The sequence below is a fragment of the Catharus ustulatus genome, chromosome 22 (genome assembly GCF_009819885.2).
Source record: "Catharus ustulatus isolate bCatUst1 chromosome 22, bCatUst1.pri.v2, whole genome shotgun sequence".
Classification (NCBI taxonomy): Eukaryota; Metazoa; Chordata; class Aves; order Passeriformes; family Turdidae; genus Catharus; species Catharus ustulatus.
Genome location: NC_046242.1, coordinates 7,422,002 through 7,443,175, shown reverse-complemented (window position 1 = coordinate 7,443,175; position 21,174 = coordinate 7,422,002). Strand labels below are relative to the sequence as shown.

General features: G+C 41.6%; 1 protein-coding gene across 1 annotated transcript in view; it reads right to left on the bottom strand.

Moving 5' to 3' along the window:
• The window catches only part of SPNS3 (sphingolipid transporter 3 (putative)), a 38,359-nt gene extending 17,236 nt beyond the window's left edge, over positions 1-21,123 (bottom strand). The window contains exons 1-8 of the mRNA XM_033078609.2: positions 20,974-21,123; positions 12,027-12,125; positions 10,822-10,975; positions 5,706-6,028; positions 2,613-2,678; positions 2,020-2,156; positions 1,342-1,493; positions 395-461 (exon numbers count right to left, since the gene is read on the bottom strand). Coding sequence (XP_032934500.1) covers positions 395-461; positions 1,342-1,493; positions 2,020-2,156; positions 2,613-2,678; positions 5,706-5,904 — 621 coding nt within the window. The 5' untranslated portion in view covers positions 5,905-6,028; positions 10,822-10,975; positions 12,027-12,125; positions 20,974-21,123. The remainder of the gene's footprint in view (positions 1-394; positions 462-1,341; positions 1,494-2,019; positions 2,157-2,612; positions 2,679-5,705; positions 6,029-10,821; positions 10,976-12,026; positions 12,126-20,973) is intronic.
• Positions 21,124-21,174: the final 51 nt, after the last annotated feature.

Genomic DNA, 21,174 nt, shown 5'->3' with positions numbered 1-21,174 from the left:
GAGACATGATGACATGACCAGAACAGAAGAGGTTATTTTCTTGAAACCCTCAAATAACAGAAGTTGTTCCCAACAGCATTCCAGAAAACTGGTGCTACCAGTATAATGATCATTTTACCTTCAAATTCCTCTGCTTGAGGAGGTCTTGGTGCAGTAACAACCACCCCAAATGTGCCCTCAGGTAAGAGGAACATCAGCACCTGCCCTGGCTGCTGTACAATTTCACCTACACCTATCAGAAATCTGCCACTTGGCCTGCAGGAACTGAACACCACGTTTCTGACCTGTCAGAGGGTAGAAAGTCCTCCCACTGCTCACCTTTAACAGTGAACATAAAGAATTCAAACCCCAGGGATGATTTTGATGTTATGGTGAATGGAAGTGTGTGACTCACCCTGAATGCCCAGTGCCAGTCACCTGTGCTTTCTGCCACACCAGCTGCCAGAATATAACCACAGCCACTGTAATCAACAGAAAGGAATCATCAGTAAGCACCAATGAATTTTGGATGGCTCAAATGACATGTCTTGCCAGCTAAGGAGACCACAGAAGTGTTCTGTCATAGTTTTCCAAGGGGATAAACAGAAATAACCCTCATGGTCTGTGCCAGTCTGCTTGCCAGCCAGTATTAAAAAGAGAGTCTAACCTCCTCAGAGCAGACTTGAGATGATGACAGCAATGTCCCAGATTCCCCTTGGAATTCATATTCTGTAGAATGACGCTGCAAACCCAGATCAAAGAGCCCATAAAACATTTTATTACCTACTCCCTTCTGTGCTAGCCACAGGAATTATGCCCTGCAGGGATTTCTTTAGTTTTAATCTGCCTTCTGGGCCCAGCCTTGGCTGCCTGCTCTGACACAGAGTGTGCCTCTAAACCACTTGAAAAGCCCTTCTCCACCTTTTCTTCAGACACAATGTCAATTTAACTAAAAAGGGCAGGGGAGTACCAGTTCTTCCTTGGGAGCCATTTAATGGAGAATTCTTGAAAAATCTGTCAAATAAACTAACACCTAAAAGCTTTTGTCTTCCAAAACACAGAAATAGATTACATACTCTCATGTACATATTTCTTTTAGAATTGATTCAATATTTTACTCAAAGCCAGAGTTTCTAGAGTGTAGATTCTCCCTAAGAAAGTTAGGGGGAAAAGTGAATTTTTTTCAAGATAAGTAGAGAAATACAGCTAATGGGCTCTATTCAAACTTGCTAAGGAAGTGACAAATCCCTTTGCAAGAGCCAATGCAGAAATACATCAAAATAAATCTGATTAGGGCTCAGGGTATATTGAATTGCAGGTGTGGTTAGACAGAATTTCAAAAGGCCACTGCAGAAAACCAACCTTCCCACTGGAATGAAGATATAGAAGATAGATAACACTGTGGTCCTTTTTCCTTCCTCAAACAGGTCTGCAATGATGGTAGGTGCTATAGTGGAGTAACTGGCAGAGCCAATGCCAACCAGTCCTCGGGAAAGAACAAATATCCAGTAATGCTGCAGGGAAAAGACATTTTCTAGTAAAAAAAGAGAAAAAAGGTCCATGCAAGAAAGAAAGCTTAAACAGGGGCATTTTAGTGGATGAAATCTAGCAGAGGAAATCAGAATTGAACTGCCTTTTGCTATGTCTGTATTCCCTCCACTCACACCTGCTCCTCTTACATCTCACTGCTCAGCTTTCTCTTTCTGCACAGCAGTGACTTCTTAGAGTGACACCCAGAGGGAATTTCAGGACAGCATGGATAGAGCACATGTAACCAACAAGCTGTCACACTGTAAGGTCATAAACAACACACATTCAGGACAAAAATAAAATAAAATAATGTGTGGGCTCTCTATGGCCTAGGCTGGACTCCAGTGTCCCACAGGGCATTCCTGCATGGAGTACATTTAGTCCAGGCTTAAGGCTTGGGAAATGAGTGGTCACTGATGCTTTCCCAAATGTGATTAGGGAAGGACTCTCTCAAGCCCTGCAAGATGTATGCAGGTTATTTTCATAGCACCCTCTAGAAAAGCAACACACCAACTCTGTGATGAATGAACTCCCCAAGGTCACACCAGACCAGAAGAAAATCCCAGCTCCAAGGATGATTTTCCTGTTGTAGCGATCTCCGAGGTATCCAAAGATGGGGGCAGCCAGCATGTAACACAAGGTGAAGACTGAAAATCCAACAATCAACAAAGACAATATTCATCTAGTTATTTTTGTCATATGGACTGCTCACCCCTCAGATAAAATAACCAGATAAACTCAGGTAATTTTTAGGGCAGGGGCTAAAGGCAGGCTGAGTTTGTAGGACTAGGAGGGGGATTGATATTTGGAAAAAGACAAATGCAGACTCAAAATATCTACACAACAATAAAATGTATGTGAATTACTCAACTTCTGTGTTTCTTGAGAAACCCTTCAACTTTTGTGATTCATATACTGTGGGATTTTTGAAGGACCCAACTCCAGTGTGACTTTCAGTTTTGCATTTGGTCAGCCTGCCCACAAGTGAGCAACACCACACAAAAGGAGGAACTATAATAAATAAGTAACTGGACTGTGTTTTAGAAGCAGATCACAGAGGGGCAAGGCAAAGTGAATTGTCTGAGCTGAAGAGACTTTATTACCTGTTTGCAATAGTCCTGTCTCCCCATCACTAAGCCCAAAGTATTTCTGTATATCCAACAGGATCCCTGCAACAGAGGCAGACATTGAACAACAGCAAAGTACCCTGCTCAGTCCTGGTAACTGCCAGCTCAAAACCAGGGATTGCAAGAACTGCAGCACATTTAGTTTTTAGTTTGGATGTAAACCATTACTCCACCACAAGCACAAGATGCACAGAGATTTAAAAATTCTTATCACCATAGATAAAATTAATGATCTTCCACTCGAAGGGTTTTATGAGAGTCAGTTTGCCCACTGTTTCAACCACATCTGCTCTGCTTCTTTTGCACCATTAACACCTAAGTACAGGAACAATTTACAGTTCAAAGTTTAATGGGCACAATGTGGAACAAAAGAGTGGATGTTAAGACAAAAAGATCATTTTCTTCTCTATACCATGCCAGAGCTGCAGATCTTCCATCTTTCCTGTCTTGTATTTCCAATTTACACTGCTGAAAACCAATTAAAAATAGAAGATACTGCTTTGAAAAATCATACCTGTACTCCAGGGTTGAAAGATACCAATTTAAAAAGACATTTACTTCTCATGCCCCTTCAGTTTTGTCAAAATGCATAAAGGCATAACATTATTAAGAGGATGAAACCACCACCACTACTTAAGAGAACAAGGTCTGTGTAGTTTGCCTGCTGTGCTCACAGGAGCTCATCTGCAGCAGAAGGCAGTGGGTGATGTCAGCAAGAGACACCCCTTCTCCCACACTGTTTTACATGTTGTGCCAGGAACTACACTGCTCCAGCCACTTAAAAGCAGTGTGGGACCAGCTAATTTAAAGCTAAATCCATGTTCTCCCACAGTCCCCAATGCTGTAGCATCAGTTCACTCACTATTTACTCATGTGACTTCAAGTCACTGTAGATCAAAGTTTACAGCTGTTTCTCAATAACTCTTGAACATATTTTACATTTAGGTGTTTCCTAATGGTTTCAAAAGTTTAAATAAGTGATTTAATTCAAACATTTTGCATCATTAAAACAGGACAATCAATTGTATCCTTCCTTTTTGGCACCCAGTGATCAATTCACAGAAATACTGGACTAGAGGAACTCAGGTTTGGTCTCATTTAGAACAAATCACAGCTAACAAGACTTGAACAGAACCACAACTTCATCTCAAACTAACATTCACACTGAGCACCATTAAGATGTCATCCCCTCCACATAACTGAAATAACTGACCCTGCCAGCTGCTGGCAAATTACAAAGCATTGATTTGAACTTGGTGGACAGAGAAGAGGGGAGAGGTGTGCATGGTCACTAATTTCAACACACTGAGGTAGCAGATAAATAAGGGGAAGAGCTTGTTCTCTGTGATGCAAACACTGTCAAAGCCTGTGAGCAAAACTACCCGGAAACCACAACTTTGTACCCAACTGCTGCCAGTTTACTTCTGTGCAGATCCTCACACCTCCCCTCCCTCCCTTTCCTGTTAGCTGGTATCTAACAACACGGTCATACACTCGGACAGCCACAATCGACTGCACTGCTGCAAGGATTCTGCAGTGGCACTGAATTCCTGCAGGTGAGCAGGATATTGCTGTGCTATAAACTGCAGCTCACAGACTTCCCCCGTGGGCCAGGAGTCACAGAACACAGTAAAAAGTGCTTGAGTCACATAGTGTAACTAAAGGAGATGTTTCAAAGGCCTGGGCTCTATCCCCACCTCTGCTCTTGAATTCTTGCATGCCCTCAAGGTACCTCACTCACAAGAGCATGTTGGGAACATTTTAAGCTCTTAGCAGGTTCAGGAGCCCCTGAATAGTTCAAAGGCTGGAACGAACCAAATGGTTTCTTGATCTTAACCCTCCCAAGGGGATACCCTTCTAGCATCCTTGAAGATATTTTCATCCTCTCCTGCCCCCTGATTTTCTCCAAGGAAAGTTACTTGACAACAGAACACATCCACAGTTTTTCACTAACAGCCTTGCAGTGTCATTCAGCATGCACTCTGCTTGATTCCTTCCCTCGTGTGTGGTTAAAAAGTACTCAAAAAAACCAAGCTCACACTCTTAAACCCACTACACTCTTAATTTTTAAAGATACTGACTGAATGTCCTAAATTTCTGAATGGTCTAAGCAACAAAATAATTACTTTGTGCGCTGTAACTAGGTATTCATTCTAAATTCAATAATCCATCCTTTGGGTTTTTTCAAGGTTTTAAAACATTTCTGTTTCCCAGGCCACTCAGAAATAAAATATAGCAAGCTCACAACAAGTGTTTCCCCTATTTTCTAAATCAGACCCTTGGAAGCATGGTAGATGCTTAGGAGTAATATTAAATAGAAGAATTTACAAAGATCACAATTTATATAGGAGAAAAAACCCCACAGTTTCCCTCCAGTTTACTATAAGTAATACTTGATTATCTTCACCTAGGGGAAAAAATAGTTTTAAAATCATATTTTGGAGGAAGGATATTATTTGACAATAAGTCATAACTTGGGTAGGGGAAGGCTTAAGAAAGTGGGTCTCTATTCTTTATCCACAATCATATTCCACTCTCCACTGCAGAAATCACACAACTGCCAGCAGCTCAAAGGGAGTTAAGCCTCCCCTAAGCAAACAGAGTTATGACAAAGATGACACTTTCTGAACTTGTAATAGAGGGAACAGCATCAGTATTCTTCAGATAAAGGAATACCATATAGAATCTACTAGATGCAAAGAAGGCCCTGCAAACTGCTGTGTACAGTAAAGAGAAGCTCCTTAGTCAAATCTCTGCAGAATCCAGCCCCAAAAATGGACCAGCTGCTCTGTGTGATAAAGTCTGTTTATAAGAGGCCTAGGTTTTTAAGTATTATTTTATTTTTATAAGCATTCTACTAAACATTAATATCTAATAAATCACTTCTAGATTTATAATTGGAAGTTTCATTAAGAGTATGATCAACAGGCTAAAGCAGATAAATGAGAAAAAGTAAAAAGACATAAAGCATATCCTTACTTCAGAAACATTTGTAGAGTTTAGAAACATTTGTAGAGCTGTTTAGAACTTAAAATTCTTTTTCTTTAGAAGAGGAAAATGGGTTCTCACCTGGCACAAGGAACCAATCAATGAAATTTATTAAATTCCCAAAGCACAGCACAGCAACCACCAGGCAATTCCTCTTTGTGGGACTGATCCTTGACACAGACACTGATGGACCCTGTGTCCCATCTCCTGCAGCAGCTCCATAATTCTCTCCCTCAAGCTGAGGCTGGAGCAGCAAGTCTGTATCTTCATGTTCTTGCATGTTTGCAGTGCAGACACTCAGCAGGGATGATGAAACATTTCCTCAAACAAAATTGATGTGTTGGGGATATGAGGAACTTCAATCACTGTGGTCATTTCCGGCACTGAAGCACAGCCACTAAGAACTGAAATGAAATGTTCCTTGCAGTCAGAAGAAATTAAAAAGAAAAAAGCTGCAGTGCTGTGTTTTGCAAAAGTGCTGAAGACCATGTCCTTGAAGGCAAGGAAAAGTAAATGCAAACAAAAGCAAAGTAATCTGTTGTGCACCCAAGAAATAAAACAACTCTGCAGTGATCTCACAGAAACTACAAATGCAAAAATAACAATATTTGTGGTCACTGAGCTGCCAGAACTGAAAATGGTCTTTCTACAGAGGAAAGGGAAAGAGAAAGAGAGAAAGAAAGAAAAGAAAGAACACAACCAGCCTTTACAACAGGGCAGTGTCTTCCCCCTCCCCCCAAAAAACAGGTCCAAAAGGGGAGGAGAGGGCACAGGAAGGCATTCTTGTTCTTTAGGCACATTTAGACACCTTTATCTGCCTTCTGTCTTCTGTTCTCACATTTTTAGAAGTATTCAGTCACATGTCTTTTGAGTGTCTTTGTGGATTACCAACTTCAGAAGCTAATTTATTTTTGCACCCTGTTAAGAAAATTTTAAGTGAAAATTGCCAGTAAACTCTAAGAGTTTAAGAGTGAGGCAGCTAATTTGAATAAGGACTGCTTATGATTTATGACTCATGCCTGAAGACACAGGTCTGTGGTTGGGCTTTTTTTAAGAACTGGGTATTTCACACTTTAGACTAACTGAAAAACAAAATAGCACCTACCATTCTCGGCCTTTTTGCAAAATGCTGACTCCTTTGCTTCCACGTGCTCAACACGAGTATTTCATTCTATCTTCTTTTTCCTTTACCTCCCTTTTTCTCTGCTAGAGACCACAGAGTGCTCTCTGAGAAATGCCACCTTATCCGTACTATCCCAGCACTTAACTAAACCAACGAAAACAAGAGTTCGCTGGAAGCTCTTGGAAGCAATAAAAAATCAACACAATTCTGTAGAAATTAAAGAGTTTTATCTCCAAGTCCCCCGTGCACAAAGGAAGACCAGAAGCATCTATTTACATTACATTAAGTTATTTACATTATTTACATTATTTGCATCAGCAGTTCGGAGCAGCCCGAGCGGGAGCGGGTGGTTGCAGTGCCGCGGTGCTGCCGCTGGGTGGCGCCCCCAGCCCAGCGCGGCGCCACCGCCCCGCCCGCTCCCAGCGCGGCTCCGGGTCCTGCCCTGCTCTGGGTCCTGCCCTGCTCCGGGTCCTGTCCTGCTCCAGGTCCTGCCCTGCTCCGGGTCCTGCCCTGCTCCGGGTCCTGCCCGAGCTCCGGGTCCTGTCCTGCTCCAGGTCCTGCCCTGCTCCGGGTCCTGCCCGATCTCCGGGTCCTGCCCTGCTCCGGGTCCTGCCCCGCTCCGGATCCTGCCCTGCTCCGGGTCCTGTCCGATCTCCGGTCCCTGCCCGATCTCCGGTCCCTGCCCGATCTCCGGGTCCTGCCCGGCTCCGGTCCCTGCCCGATCTCCGGTCCCTGCCCGATCTCCGGTCCCTGCCCGATTTCCGGGTGCTGCCCCGCTCCGGGTCCCTGCCCGATCTCCGGTCCCTGCCCGAGCTCCGGTCCCTGCCCTGCTCCGGGTCCTGCCCGACTCCGGCTCCTGGCCGGGAAGATTTTCCGTGTCTGATGCCCAGGCACAGCTCAGACCTTGTAAGGAAGGCCTCACGGAGCAGCTCATCGGGGTTTAACTCTCGCTTTGGATAGTTCAAAAGTCTCTTGATCCAGCTATCCTATGTTACTCTCAACTGACATTTACTGCTGGCCCTGTTGTTTTGAGATGGCCAAAAGCAGATCTCTATAACTGCTATGGCAAGAACACAATTCTGCTTTTATAGAGCAGAATTTCCAAATTCTAATTTTCCAAAGACAAAGTCAAATTAAACAAAATGTTCCTCACAGGCACAAAACCACCAGTTCTAAACACTTCTCTTGATTCCCTTTTCACCCTTCATTAACGTTTCCAGATACCACTTCACAGTTTTTGTTGCTGTATTACCTGGTCACTGGTGCCATCACCTCTGCCTACACATCCCCCTTCTCCCTTCTCTCCATGTCACAAGCCACGTCCTTCCACCCACTCTGGGTTTCTCTGCTGGTACAAATCTGCAGTGATTTTTAAAAGGGCCCTGTGACTTTGCCTTTCTCTGTCAGCTCCTATAGCCATCATTCCTTGAGAGCCACCCTGCCTTAACTGCATGCTTGTCCTGCTCTCCACTACAATTTTCATGTTTGTCCAGACCACACTGCACCTAAAACTTCTACCATAAGCTTGTGTCAATCCACTTTTGCATTGTGGGCATATAGAATGCCACTGTACAATACAAGTCCACTTCTGTTAGGCAAGATCACAGCTCATTTCTTTACAGCAAATTAATTTTTTTCCTTATTTGTTCTGTCAGTCAGGCAGTCCCTTTCTTGGAAGTGTATTGTTTGCCTCCACAGCTTACCCTGTCGGTGCCAGGTGCCCATGCAATATAAAAAGCAGCTTTTTATCCCTGTCATACTCCTTCAGAAGCTCTGTTCTCTTGGTGGTTCATTTGAGCACGAGATCTCATAGCTGTGCCATGCAGTTAAACCCTCCCATGAGGGCAGCAAGTTAAAACCTCTTTATCCTCATGGTTGGCACCAGTCCAGACACAGAGCAACATATTTTCTTACACCATGTGGAATCTGGCTGTGGTACTGAAAGTTGTTTTGATGGCTGAAGCTGACAGAGGCAACTGAGACGTCCCAGATGACCAGAGATTTTGGTGATAGTTAAACTGGCTGATCCTCAGCAGGCCAACAAATGTGCCATGCCTGAATCCTGACAGGACTGCTTCCACACAACTGATGGGAGAGCTTCTGGCTTTTCCTGAAAGGATTTCCAAGTATTTACTACAAAATGCCTTTGGATGTATTTATTTGTCCAGATATCCTCTAATGGTGGATGCTTCCACATCCGTGAACAGCTCTGGAGGTTTGCCAGAGCTTTCCCAGAAAGCTACATCAGAAGGGGTATTAACAGTGAACTCAGATGTCAGAAAGATATAAATTGAAAATATTTTGTTATCCTGATTAACTCCAAACTATTTCCATACATGTAAAAAAAAGAAGCTCGTTAGGCCACTGAATAGCAAACAGCAACAAAATCTGTGAAAAACCACATATTAAAATAATATTCATTGTTGACTAGATCTAACAATACTGATTTAGGAAGAAAGAAATTAGCTGCTTTTGGTATCTCTCTCATGCATTACCCAGCCAGAGAACATAAAGTAACCAAAAGAAAATACATACTTGTGTGTATTTGCAAGTATATATTTAATTGCTGCAATACAGTTGCACACCAACCAACAAGCATGCATTTAATGCAGAACATGTAAGACTGGTCTGCATTTTGAGGTGTATTTTAGGCCTGTTGTGATGGAAGCAAATTCATAAATCATGAGATTCTGCAAATAGTTGACATTTGGATTGGTGCAAAACTTAATAATTTCAGTGTCTGACAAGAACAAAAATGAAATGTAACATATTCTGGTAGACAGACAGCTCAATAAATAAATACATGTCCAGACCCACCTGAAATATTCCACTCCAAGGAGATTCAAAGACAATTACAGAGACTGCAAAAGAGCTGCAGGGTGACAGACTTCAGGTAAGAGGCTGTGGGTGTTTAAGGTTTGGCACTACTTGTACCAAGGCTGCACAATAACTCACTTTGGTTTTGAACCCAGTCTGCAGTGCTAAAATATAGACTTGGACTGAGACATGAACACCTGCACATCTGGAGGGGCAGCAGCTTGACTGTTCAACCCAAGTGACCAGGAGGGTAGGAGACTCAAGAAATGTCATCATGTCTAAAAGTAGCATAATTTTCAGTTAGAGATTTATTACACTTTTATTTTTTTATTACACACTTTATTACACACTTGATCCTGTTCTCATAGCAGTCTATATTACAAAACTCCAGAGATGACTCATCTGCTAACGTGTGTATTTTTCTTGCCTTTCAGCCCTCCAGACTGATGCACATTTGCCAAGCTGTTATTGCCTTGGAACACACAGCTGAGAGGGAGGGAGCCCAAGCACTCTCCTTCCCAGAGAAGTTTGAGAAATTCTGCACCTGTACTTGGTAGGATCTGCTCTGTCTCTGGGTGGTGCTTGCAGCTACATTAGCCATGATTAACACCCAGGCAGCAACTGTTAGGAAATATTTAGTATTTTAGCATAAAATTTAGTACCTGTATAATCAAAACTAGATTGTCAACAGTTTTTCTTGCCCTTTGCAGGTGGAACTACATGTGTGAGCCATTATTTAATTTGAATCTCTGTCCATACCTTGTGGAACAAATATGCTGCAACCATCCAGACTAACAATCTTTATAATAGTCCACTAGTACCAAAGACTGCAAGAAAACCAGCTGGAGCACCTGATCCACTATACACTTAATTGGAAAGTATCTGCTAGGAAGATTCTCATTCTGTGAGTTTCAATAAATGCTACATTTTTAGTCACCACATCCTTTTTACCTCCTCACCCTGAGTTTCCTTCCATCTAAAATGCTTTCTTTCTTGTTGCCTGAGTAATAGCACAAAACCCAGGGTGGATTCACTGGAACATATTCTAGTGTTGTTATAGCAGCAAATAAAATTTACACACACTAAAGTATAAAACCTACATTATTACTGACAAATAAGCTCTATAAAATTTCTTACTTCCTGGAATGTAGATCATGATTTTGTTTGGGGAGGGAAGCTAGTTCAGACTCTTCTCCTTCATCTTTTAAATTAGGAAACAAACTGCAGCTTTAGAAAAGAATTTCTTGGGGTGCTTACCTAGGTAACTTATCTCACAGGTGACATTCTCCTTGGTTGTATCCATATAACTCTGTCCCAAAAGGTACAGCAGAAGAAATTACAGTTCCAGCACATAATCACAGAGCAGCAGAAGATGAATACACAATTCTATTAACTGCTTCCTTCTTCTTCTCTGAGAAAACAAAAAGAAAAACAAAAATCTCCTTTGCAAATAAGAACATTTTGCATTAACATCAGACAAAGGAGAAAGCTGCACACGGCTGGAACAGAGCTGCCTCTTCTAGCTGAGATTTAGTCAAGCACAGAATAGCTCATGGAGGTCAAGAGAAGTGAGGAATTATAGTAACTGTGCACCAAAGACACTATTTCACCAACCAGTTTATCTGCTTTGGCCTTTACCATTTTTTTAGTTCAAGCTTATCTTTATTGGTGTAGCTGATAAGTGAATTTCTTGCATTTGGGATTCTGGGTGTTTTCTACAGCAGAAAAGGGCTGTGACATCTGCTTGGATTCTGCAAGAAAACTGTGGAATTAAATGTCTATATAACCTATGTTTTGACCTTTCTACCACAGTGAAACATTCATCCCCAGAAGAATCATTAGTTGACCAGTGCAGTCTTTCACTGTGATACACAAGAGTCCTCTTCATTTAGACAACAGCAAAGCAGATAAGAGCCATTTATTATGAGAAATGACAAATGGGCAAGCACTGAACAAAAATGGAGGCCTTTCCCTATGAGGCCTCTCTCTTTCCAGCCTCACTGCCTCCAGACTGAAAGGGAAGAACTGCAGTGCACACAGCACCATAATCACTATGGAGAATGTTAGGGTCAGGGTTAACAAAAAATTTGAATAAACATTTATTTAAATTAAAAACAGTCTACTTAAGTATTGAGAATGTCTTTATTTCCCAGAAGTAAATCCTACACAAAGAGATTTACTGTCACCCTCAATGCTTCCAGTAAGGCAAAGTGAGGCTGCATTTACCCTTTGGGGAAGGACAGGTACATGAATTCACTACAGCCATGCTTAATTGATAGCACTGTGAAACAAAATCTGCCAGCAACAAAAGAAAGGCTTGGTTGTTTTTAAGCACTAACCCCAGGATGCTGATTTTTATGACAGTTATTATGCAAATATTTGGAAGTTCTTAAAGTTACAATGCAATTTAGATAGGGAATTGGGATTAAAATAGGTCTATACTGTCACTGATAGACACCCACCTCAGGCAGAGGGCAGCTCCCAGTCCAGCAACGAGAACAAATGGAGAAAGTGGCCAGAGTCACTCTTTTCCTGGGCATCTTCTGTTTACTTTTAATCCACTAGAGATAAAAAAGTCTGTAAAAATCTTTATCAGTCAAACGTCTACTTTAAACAAAGCAAAATAAAAAATAAAAATAATCCATGAACATGGAGCAAAAGACCATGAAGTGTGGAAAGGATTGTCTATCAGTTGTACTGGTAACCTGAGAACTCCTTGCTCTGTTACCAACTTCCTCTGCTAAAGCAAAGGGACCCCAAGGCTGCAGTCCTACAGCAAATGGTACCATAAATAATTTAAAGGGACAAAGAAAACAATAAACATTAAAACTTTGAAACACTGGCACAGTTCTACTTAACATCTGATTCTTGTTAACTAATGTACAAGATGTTTTCAGGCTGCAGCACTTGGTTCTTAAAGCTCTGGTTTGCGTACAATGTTCTTCACAACATTTAAAACCACAGTAATAAAATTTCTATATTAATCATTTATTAATTACTTAGCAATATTAAAGCAAAAAGCTGGAAATTAAATACCTTTCTATTAATTTCATTCACAATCTCCTTCCACTCACTCTTTATACCAGAAATTTTACCTGCTCTGAAGATGCTCTCAGGATGTCTCACATATAAAATGATAAGGTATATGAATAAACTCTGGCCTTCCTTTCTTTCCTGGACTCATGCTGGCATTTTCACACTTTACACACTTTTGATAAAGTATAAGAACACAGAATCTCAGGCTGCTAATAAAAGAATTTTATTCTCATGATTTTGGAAGCTACTTTTGCTTAAGACAAGTTCAGTTCCAGTGGAAGAACTATTATTTCTTTATTCCTATGAGCCAGCAAGCAGCAAAGTCTCTTTTCCACACTTCAAAGTACCTTTTTGGATACTGATAATAGAGCATTTGGATAACAGAGCATTTATATCAACTTCAGCTGGTACATCTGCTTGAAAAAATGTGTTATGAGATTTACTATTGTAAATCCCAAAGTCAAATGAAGCTAAGAAGAGGCTTTGCTTCAAAGTCCAGAATGGTTGCAGGAGTTTAACTGACAGTCATGGAAGAACTGCAAAACAAACTGCAAGTTTATTTCCCAAACTATCAAAAAAAAAAAAATCTTTACCTTCCAATAAAGCTTATGTCAATAGAATATATTCTGACTTAGTTCATTAAAATGCTTCCTTAAGAAATGATTTAAAAGTACAGAATAAGGACAGTGTAAATCAACAAAGCAATTAATCTGTTCAAAAAGCCAAATATAACTGAAGCCACCTGTGTTTTCACTGCCTCCATTCCCCCTCCCCCTTTTTTCCTCCTCCAACAAGTTCTTAGTCCTGACAGCAAACCAAAGCAGTCCCACACAGCCACACACAGAAATCACCAGACTCCCCAAGTCGGAGCTGTTCATCCCTTTTGTCCACCCACCTGTTCCCACAACAGCCCTGCTTGGTGCTCCAAGCTTCTCCTTTGGCCTCCAGGTGAAATTAAATTCATTTCCAGAGTTCCCATGTATAATATAATGTAAAGGCAGATCCTGTGTTCATGATAACACTATTGGCTGGACTTACACTCTCTTAACCTATTTGTGTTCCTGGAGGGGACTAATCCTCACGTAACATCCCTAAGTGCATCCACATGAAGGGATTTGGCACTTCACTGTGCAGTGCAGCTCGTGCTGCTCATGCTCTGCCAGAGCCCTTGTGCAGGTGATATTTGTATTCACTGCTCCCTTCATCTCTGGGCAATTTTTATCCAAACAGATTTCCTTCCCTTTTGTGCACTGCACTAATTTTGCACCAGAATGTGTCAGGTACAAATATGAGCATATCTCAAAGAACTGCAAGTTTACTGTTCCAAGAAAAAGTAACTTTCTTGCCAAGTCCTTTATATACCTCACAATCCACAATTTCCAGCCACAATTTGAGGTAAGAGGCATCATCTGGGATACATTTTGCAAAATTAATTTTTGGGACCTATTTTATAAAATGTGAGCAAAAGGGAAGAATTTAGCAGGTTAAAAGGAAAAACAACTTTTAAAGTGTAATTCTTTATTTTAAACCAAGTATGTCTGTTCTTTTAAAAACAGCCCTATCTAAAATAAAATGTGAAATAAGGGCAGCCCACACGCCATGAAATCCAGCATCACAAAGTACAGAATATACCAGTAGTTCAGGCTTGCTGCAGAAATTTCAGAGAAAGTCAAAACACTGAACTGGTGGGTGTTACTGAGTAAGTGGCTGCAAATAGCATGTGGAGTGCTGAACCAGCTCCTTACAGCAGAGCTTCATCTGCAGGTGCAGAAAGAAATTTCTTCATCTGAGTTTATTCAACAAGTTCATTTTGATGCCTGCTGCATTAAAAGATGGAATCCAAAGAAGATTTGGAAAAGGAAGCCAGATTGATTTTTCCTTTTGATTTTTCCTTGTGCAAAATGAAGGTGTGGGATGCTTAGCTCTAACTTGTGGGAGGATGAGATCTGGTACTATGAATATCTTGGAAGCGGGGGGGAGCTAAAACCAAATTTTCATTTCTCATTTTTAATGATTCCTTTGTGCATTTTAACCAAATCCCATCAAATGTAACTTAACAGAAAGCATCAGTTAAAAGCTCACAGCATCTAATTAAAAAAAATAGAACTTGATGGGTTAAAGAAGAAAATCAGAAGTTTGAAAAGATATATATTCACATATCTTAAATCAATGACTCCAGTCCTACTGACTGTCAAAAAATAACATCATGCCAAGCACATGGAATCTGCTATTTAAGAATGTAATTAAAAATTATAAATATAAAATAAATTATGTAAATTGGTATTTCCAGCTTGCCATTTCAAATCATTAATCAAGTATTTAACTCTCTTGTTTAAGCCAACAATAGAAAAAGGAAGTAGTGAAAAAAGCATTTTAACTTCTGGCATCAAATTTACATACAAATAACCATTCTCAACTATATGTCCTTGTTTCAAGAAAGAATCCTCATGTTTATTTTCTTCCAGTAACATGCCAGCATTTCAGAAAAGGCAAATCAATTATGACCTGCCTCATATTTCACATCCTTGTGTTTGTTCCAAGGACTGAACACTGACACTGCAGTGGATCTCATGACTGCTTTCCATCAGGTGTATTAAACTGATTGTCAATTAGGTCAGGATTTCGGGTTGCACAGATTTCTTCCACTCAATTCTTTAGAAATATGAGTTACAAAATTCCAACTTTCATTTTAGTTTAACCCTCCTCATAACCATGTAGGATTTAAGACAGTCTATCATCATTAATTTCTGCTGCTTTTGTTTGCAGATTTATTTTGATGTTGTTTTTTACTACTAAAAAAGAAAAAGATCTAATTCTGGAGAAATTATGCCCATGTTGAGTAAATTGAACACCTCTCAGGAGTCATTTTACCCTCTCCTACCACTAATGACTAGGCATGTCTCTGTTTCCCAGCTGAGAACGCTATCAGTTTAAGTAATAGTTTAAGCTTATACAAATAAAGTTTGGAACAAGGTCATTCTGGTTTACCCAGGTCTTAACAGCACCTTTCTGCCAAAAGCCTGAATCAACACCACCATAAGAATCCATAAGGATTTCCTGCAGTTCCAGAGACTGTTTTACCACAAGTCTGTGTTCCAGGTCAGCATTTCCAGGCATCACTTCCTGTCAAGCCTGATTCATACCAGAAATCTCACCCAAAAGTCAGGTCCAAACAATTGGTTTAGGTGTCACCCTTCAGAGAACAACTTAGTCTACATCTTACATCTGCTCTCCTTGGCTCAAGCAATCACTATCCATGCTTCATGCCAGAACTAAAGCCTGGATCTGTGGTCAGTGACCTAGAGGGAATACTGCTGGATTTATGAAGGAATGACAGCCAGGCACATGGTGAGGTTTGAACATTGGGGTCATTGTGGTTTCATTCATCAGAGTAGCTCCTATTTCTGCCTCCAGGGCTTGCTCTGGTGTCTTGGGCAAGATTTAGTACCATGGACTGCCATGCATGTCCATCCTGACTATTTGGACTGGTAGGGAAGAATGGACTTTCTTACCTCTGCAGGAGATCATCAATCCAGCAGGACCCTGATCTGGAGAAGATGAGCACTGCTACAACACAAGTCAAGGTACAGTAATTTCACGATTATAAGCCGCAGGTTACAATCCAGGATGTGATAAAAGGTATCTGTTCCATCACCATCTGTAGAGGGTGGGGGCAGTGATCCTTATCTCTGTGGGAGATATTCTGCTAATGGGTCATCCATTGAAACCAGGCAGGGCATTGTTCTTTATCTTTTCACAACCCATTCTTCCTCCAGCCAGTCATTTTCTGCTCATGGCCATTGAGTCCCACTGTGGGACTGATAAAATTACTGCATCCCACTGGGAGTTGCTCCAGCCAGGGGGAAGAGCCCAACATTTCTTACCAAGATAAAAACAGAGGTTTTGGGACACTAAGGGAGCCCCTTTCTCCACTGGACTCCAGAGGAAAACCGGATTTCTCCACATCACCACTGGAGCTCCGGAGGGAAACTGCACCTTGTACAGGAGCACTGCTCCAACTGAGCCACATCTGTCACTGCAGGAGGATGCAGCCACCATGGGATGGGACTGCTGCCAACACCCTGCCTGACGGGTGTCAGGTTGTACTCTGACTGTGTCAGGGTTTGGGGTTTGTTCTTTGTAGTGCTGTATTTCTATTTTAATTTCCCTAGAAAAGAACTGTTACTCCTAATTCCCATATCTTTGCCTGAAAGCCCCTTGATTTCAAAATTATAATAATTTGGAGGGAGGGGGTTTACATTCTCCATTTCAAAGAGAAGTTCCTGCCTTTCTCAGCAGACACCTGTCCTCCAAACTAAAACAGCAACTTTTCATTCTTTGTCCATATATAAGCCACACCTGATTATAAGCCGCACTTCAGGTTCGGACCAAAATTTTAGTCAAAATGGTGCGGCTTATAATGGTGAAATTACTGTAAATATTTTCCTCATGCCCTGCACGGAGGCACGTTCTGAAGAGATGCATTAGAGCAGCTGCAGCAATTCCTGCACCAGGCTTCTCTCTGTTTGCCATGCTACTGAGTGACTGGTCCATATTTTTCCAGGAAATCACACTTCTTCACACACACACACCCACTTCCAGTGAAACGTGAGCCCAACAATATTTGAGTAACAGTTAAACTTTTGAACCTGTTCTGTAGGAGTAGCCTTGAACTCAGCACAAATACTTCAGGCCAGACTGATGTGTTCAGCCCAAGTTCAGTCCCAACTTTATTTATAGGTCACACCAGATTGGGAACAAAACAGCTTTTAGTCCTTGTTGTGGTCATATTCAAGCCAGCAAAGAGCTATGAATTGAACAAAAATTACAATTAATTGCTATCTCCTTTTTCCCAATTTCTCTCTTCACAAGGAATTCTCAGAGCGTTTTTCTTGATGATGCATATCCATGGTAATGGCCAACCTCTACATCCAATATATGAAGAAATAACTTAGACTTTACTACTCACAAGTAAACTCAGTTAAGGCTTATTCAAAAAAGAGATTCTTAGAGCAAACTACTTATGTATCAATAAAAGCACAGCAAAACCGAGTGCTAGGGGGGAGACAGGAACACAGAACTGCTCAGCAAACTGATACTATTTCCTGGATCTGGAACATAAGCCTTTAAAACACTTAGCCTTTACTGTTTCCTAGATAAAAACTGCAAGAAATCCAAGACTGCAAATGTTATAAAGGACATATAAAAGGCCCCTTTTTGCCTAACAGGAACTGTTTTTAAGCCTAAAAACTGATACTTCACAATGCTACCATTTAAAATGTCTCTTCACTAACTCTAGCTTGTAAAATTAGAGCCTTGCAGAACATGTTACAGGGAGCTGTGTCTATCTCACCATCAGCTTTTTGAGTTTGCCAAGAAGCTGAAGTAGGGGAGCAGATAATGTTAGCAGTGTGAATTCACCTGGAAGACTCCACAGAACAGAAACTATCTACTAGTGTAATCTGTGATTTGTGTTGTGAAGGAGGAACTGGGGAGAAAGTCAAACAAAACACATCCTATTCCAGAAAAGTAAGATGCTGAATGTGAAGCTTTGATCCTTGTTAAGGTGACAGAAAAAGTGCCAGGATTTCCTATTCTAATAATGAGATGAATTATTATGATAATATACCCTTGCCAAGGGAAAGATTAATGCAGTAAGGGCCACAGCAAATGGCTGTCAGAGCTGAACAGTCATTATACCAGAAATGGCCTCAGAAAAGAGAAAGTAATCGAAATTCTTATTGCCCTTCCACTCAATGCAGAGATGGGAGAGATGGCTGCAGAGAGGCTGCATGCCAGTAAAACAAATTCAAAAATCCAATTTTGAGACCTTTTCTCAAATTTGGTCCATGTTGCCTCAACAGGACAAGGTGTTTGTGCATAGGCAGTACAGAAAGCAGGTATTAACAGAATAAAAGATCACTTCACCTAGCAGGGAAAGGCTTCTCCCTCTTCTCAGACAGCCTGGTGTGTTTAAGGACTGGAACATGAGATGCAAGCCAACAGAGCTCCCCTCTGCTGTGGCATGACAGCTCCATTTTCATGATGGGATTCCACAGAGTCTTTACTGCTGCAAGGAAACACTAAACTGGCTGATGCCTCGGTCACACACCTGCCCTCACCACCGTGCCCATGTTGGACATTTTGCAGCTGCACACAAGGTGATTTCACAGAGCATTTCAAACTGCCAGTGTTCCCATAATGAAACCCTACTTTTATAAACTAGGGTTGAATTTGTTGCAAGAATAAAGGAATCCAGGACATTTGTGCCAGTATGAACCAAATCCTTTATTTTCCAACCTACAGCCTCCTATGTTCCAAGGAAAATCTTACACAAAGTACAGGAGAGCACAGAAAACTTCCTTTCTTAAGCCAGGCAATTGCCACCAAGTGACCTAATGGTGAACAATACAGAATGATTTTGATTAACAGAATGTAATAGAAATAGAGTTGTTTCATATAACCTTTCAGTCTTCAGTGCTGTACTTAGGTCCTCTATTAATAGAACTGTCAGAAAGTGCACTCATGCCTGAACTGACATCAGGTACAGAAAGTTGAGTGAGTGAATTTAGTGCTGGCTTAACTGACATTGTGAACAAAGCTCACTTTTTATTCCTGAAAGAGAAATACCATCCACAATAGTGTCACTTCCCATCAACATGCCTGAATTCCAATCTGGGTAACTGTCTCTTAGCATAATAAGTTTACAAAATGCACTTGCACATGATAGCCTCCTATGGATAGATTGTTTTTTAAGATTGAATGAACCTGACTGAAGCAACACAAAACACAAATACAAAATAAATTTAGGAATTACAGTCAACCTAAAAAGGAGAAAGGCTTTCACAAAGACTTTCTTTTTGGCTAAGGACACCCTTATGAGATGAATTTCAGTAATGGTATGACACACTATGAGATGTCTTCTGTCATCCCAGTTTAATCACTGAAAAGGACACAGTTTTAATCAGAACTGCAAGAATATCTGGGAATAGTATTCTGATTAATTGTACTAGCACAGTAATGAAACTCTCAGACTATACTGGGCCTTCCAAACTGGAGCACAGGAAATGACATTACCATTGCTCATTCTCTTTCCTTTTGTTGCAAACTACTTTTGGTGTTCACAACATAAAGCCTTTGTAGTAGAAAAAAACATTTAAAATTCCTTTTTATGAAGGATTTTAACATTTTGGCAAACTTATACAGGACAAATCTCTTAGTAGTAATTTCTTTCTGCAATAGAGCAGGGAGTTTCCTGCTTTCTATCACTGGTAATAATGCTTCATCCAATTACCCAGAAAGTGCATGTATTTGAGAACTGAAATGCAAAATTAGGGAATCCAATGAAATACTTAAATCCAGAGGAGCAGAGCAGCCCATATGTTTTATTTTAGAATTGCACACATCTATTTATTACACCATATTTTTCAGTCAACACATGAGTCTGCAGACAAATTGTACTTTTGTCAGGCTTCTCCTGGCCATTTATTTAGTTCCTTGGGATAAACTACCTTAATTTTTAGCTCTTTCCCTTTGCAGTGCCTGTCCTCAGACCTGTAGTCATCCTTGAAAAGCCCTTTTTCTGAAAGTTTTTGCTGGAGATCCAAACCCGAGCCTAGGTTGCCCTTCAGGGATACACTGATGCAGGAGAGCCCCTCCCAAAGGCTGATTTAGGCCTTTTAACCTCTCTTTTCCTTCCTTGGGCACATCCTCAGTGCAGTAGCACAGTGCTCCAAAGCACCCCCATCACACACACAGACAAAAATGTACATTTTGCAGCAATCCTGTGTGAGCAACTTTTACCTGGTAGCTGGCAACTCTTTGAAACTGTTCTGTTTAGCTGCTCTTTTCAGCAGCTCCTCAAAACCTCCTGTATTTAGTGGGTTGGAAGTGGCAGCAGCCTGAGGGCCAGCAGGGCTCTGGGCACACACTGGGGTTACTGCTGGTGTCTGACAGTCCTGGGCAGCCTGGTGATGAGGGCAATGTGCCTCAGGGGCTGCTTCACCTCAGCAGGATCTGCTTCCACACGCACACCCTCCCCTGTCCCCGTCTGCTCCAAACCCCTGTCCTTGGCCTGGGACACTTCAGGGGTCCCGGGGGAGCCACGGCTTCGGGCAACTTGTGGCAGGGCATCACCACCCTCAAAAGGAAGCGTTCCTTTCTAATAATGTCCTACATGAGGGCCTTTGCAGATCCCCGAATCGTCAGAGTTGGAAGGGCTCTCTGGAGATGACCCAGTCTAACCCCCTGCCAAGGCAGGGCCACCTGGAGCAGGTGACACAGGAAGGTCGAGGTGAGTTTGGCATTTCCCCAGGGAGGGAGATTCCCGTGCCCTCCCCGGACAAGTCTGTCCCAGTGCTCTACCACACTCACGTAAAGAAGTTCTTCCACAACTTGAGGTGGAATTTGCTTTAGTTTAGTCCCTAAATGTCCTTCGTGAGGAGATTCCCCTCATGGAGCGCTCTCCCTTCCTCCTCGCTAACTCGGGCTCGATCGGGAAGGGGAGCAGGGACCTTCCCAACATGGCGGCCAAGCACGACTCCCCGCCCTCAGCCGCTCTCAAGATGGCGGCGC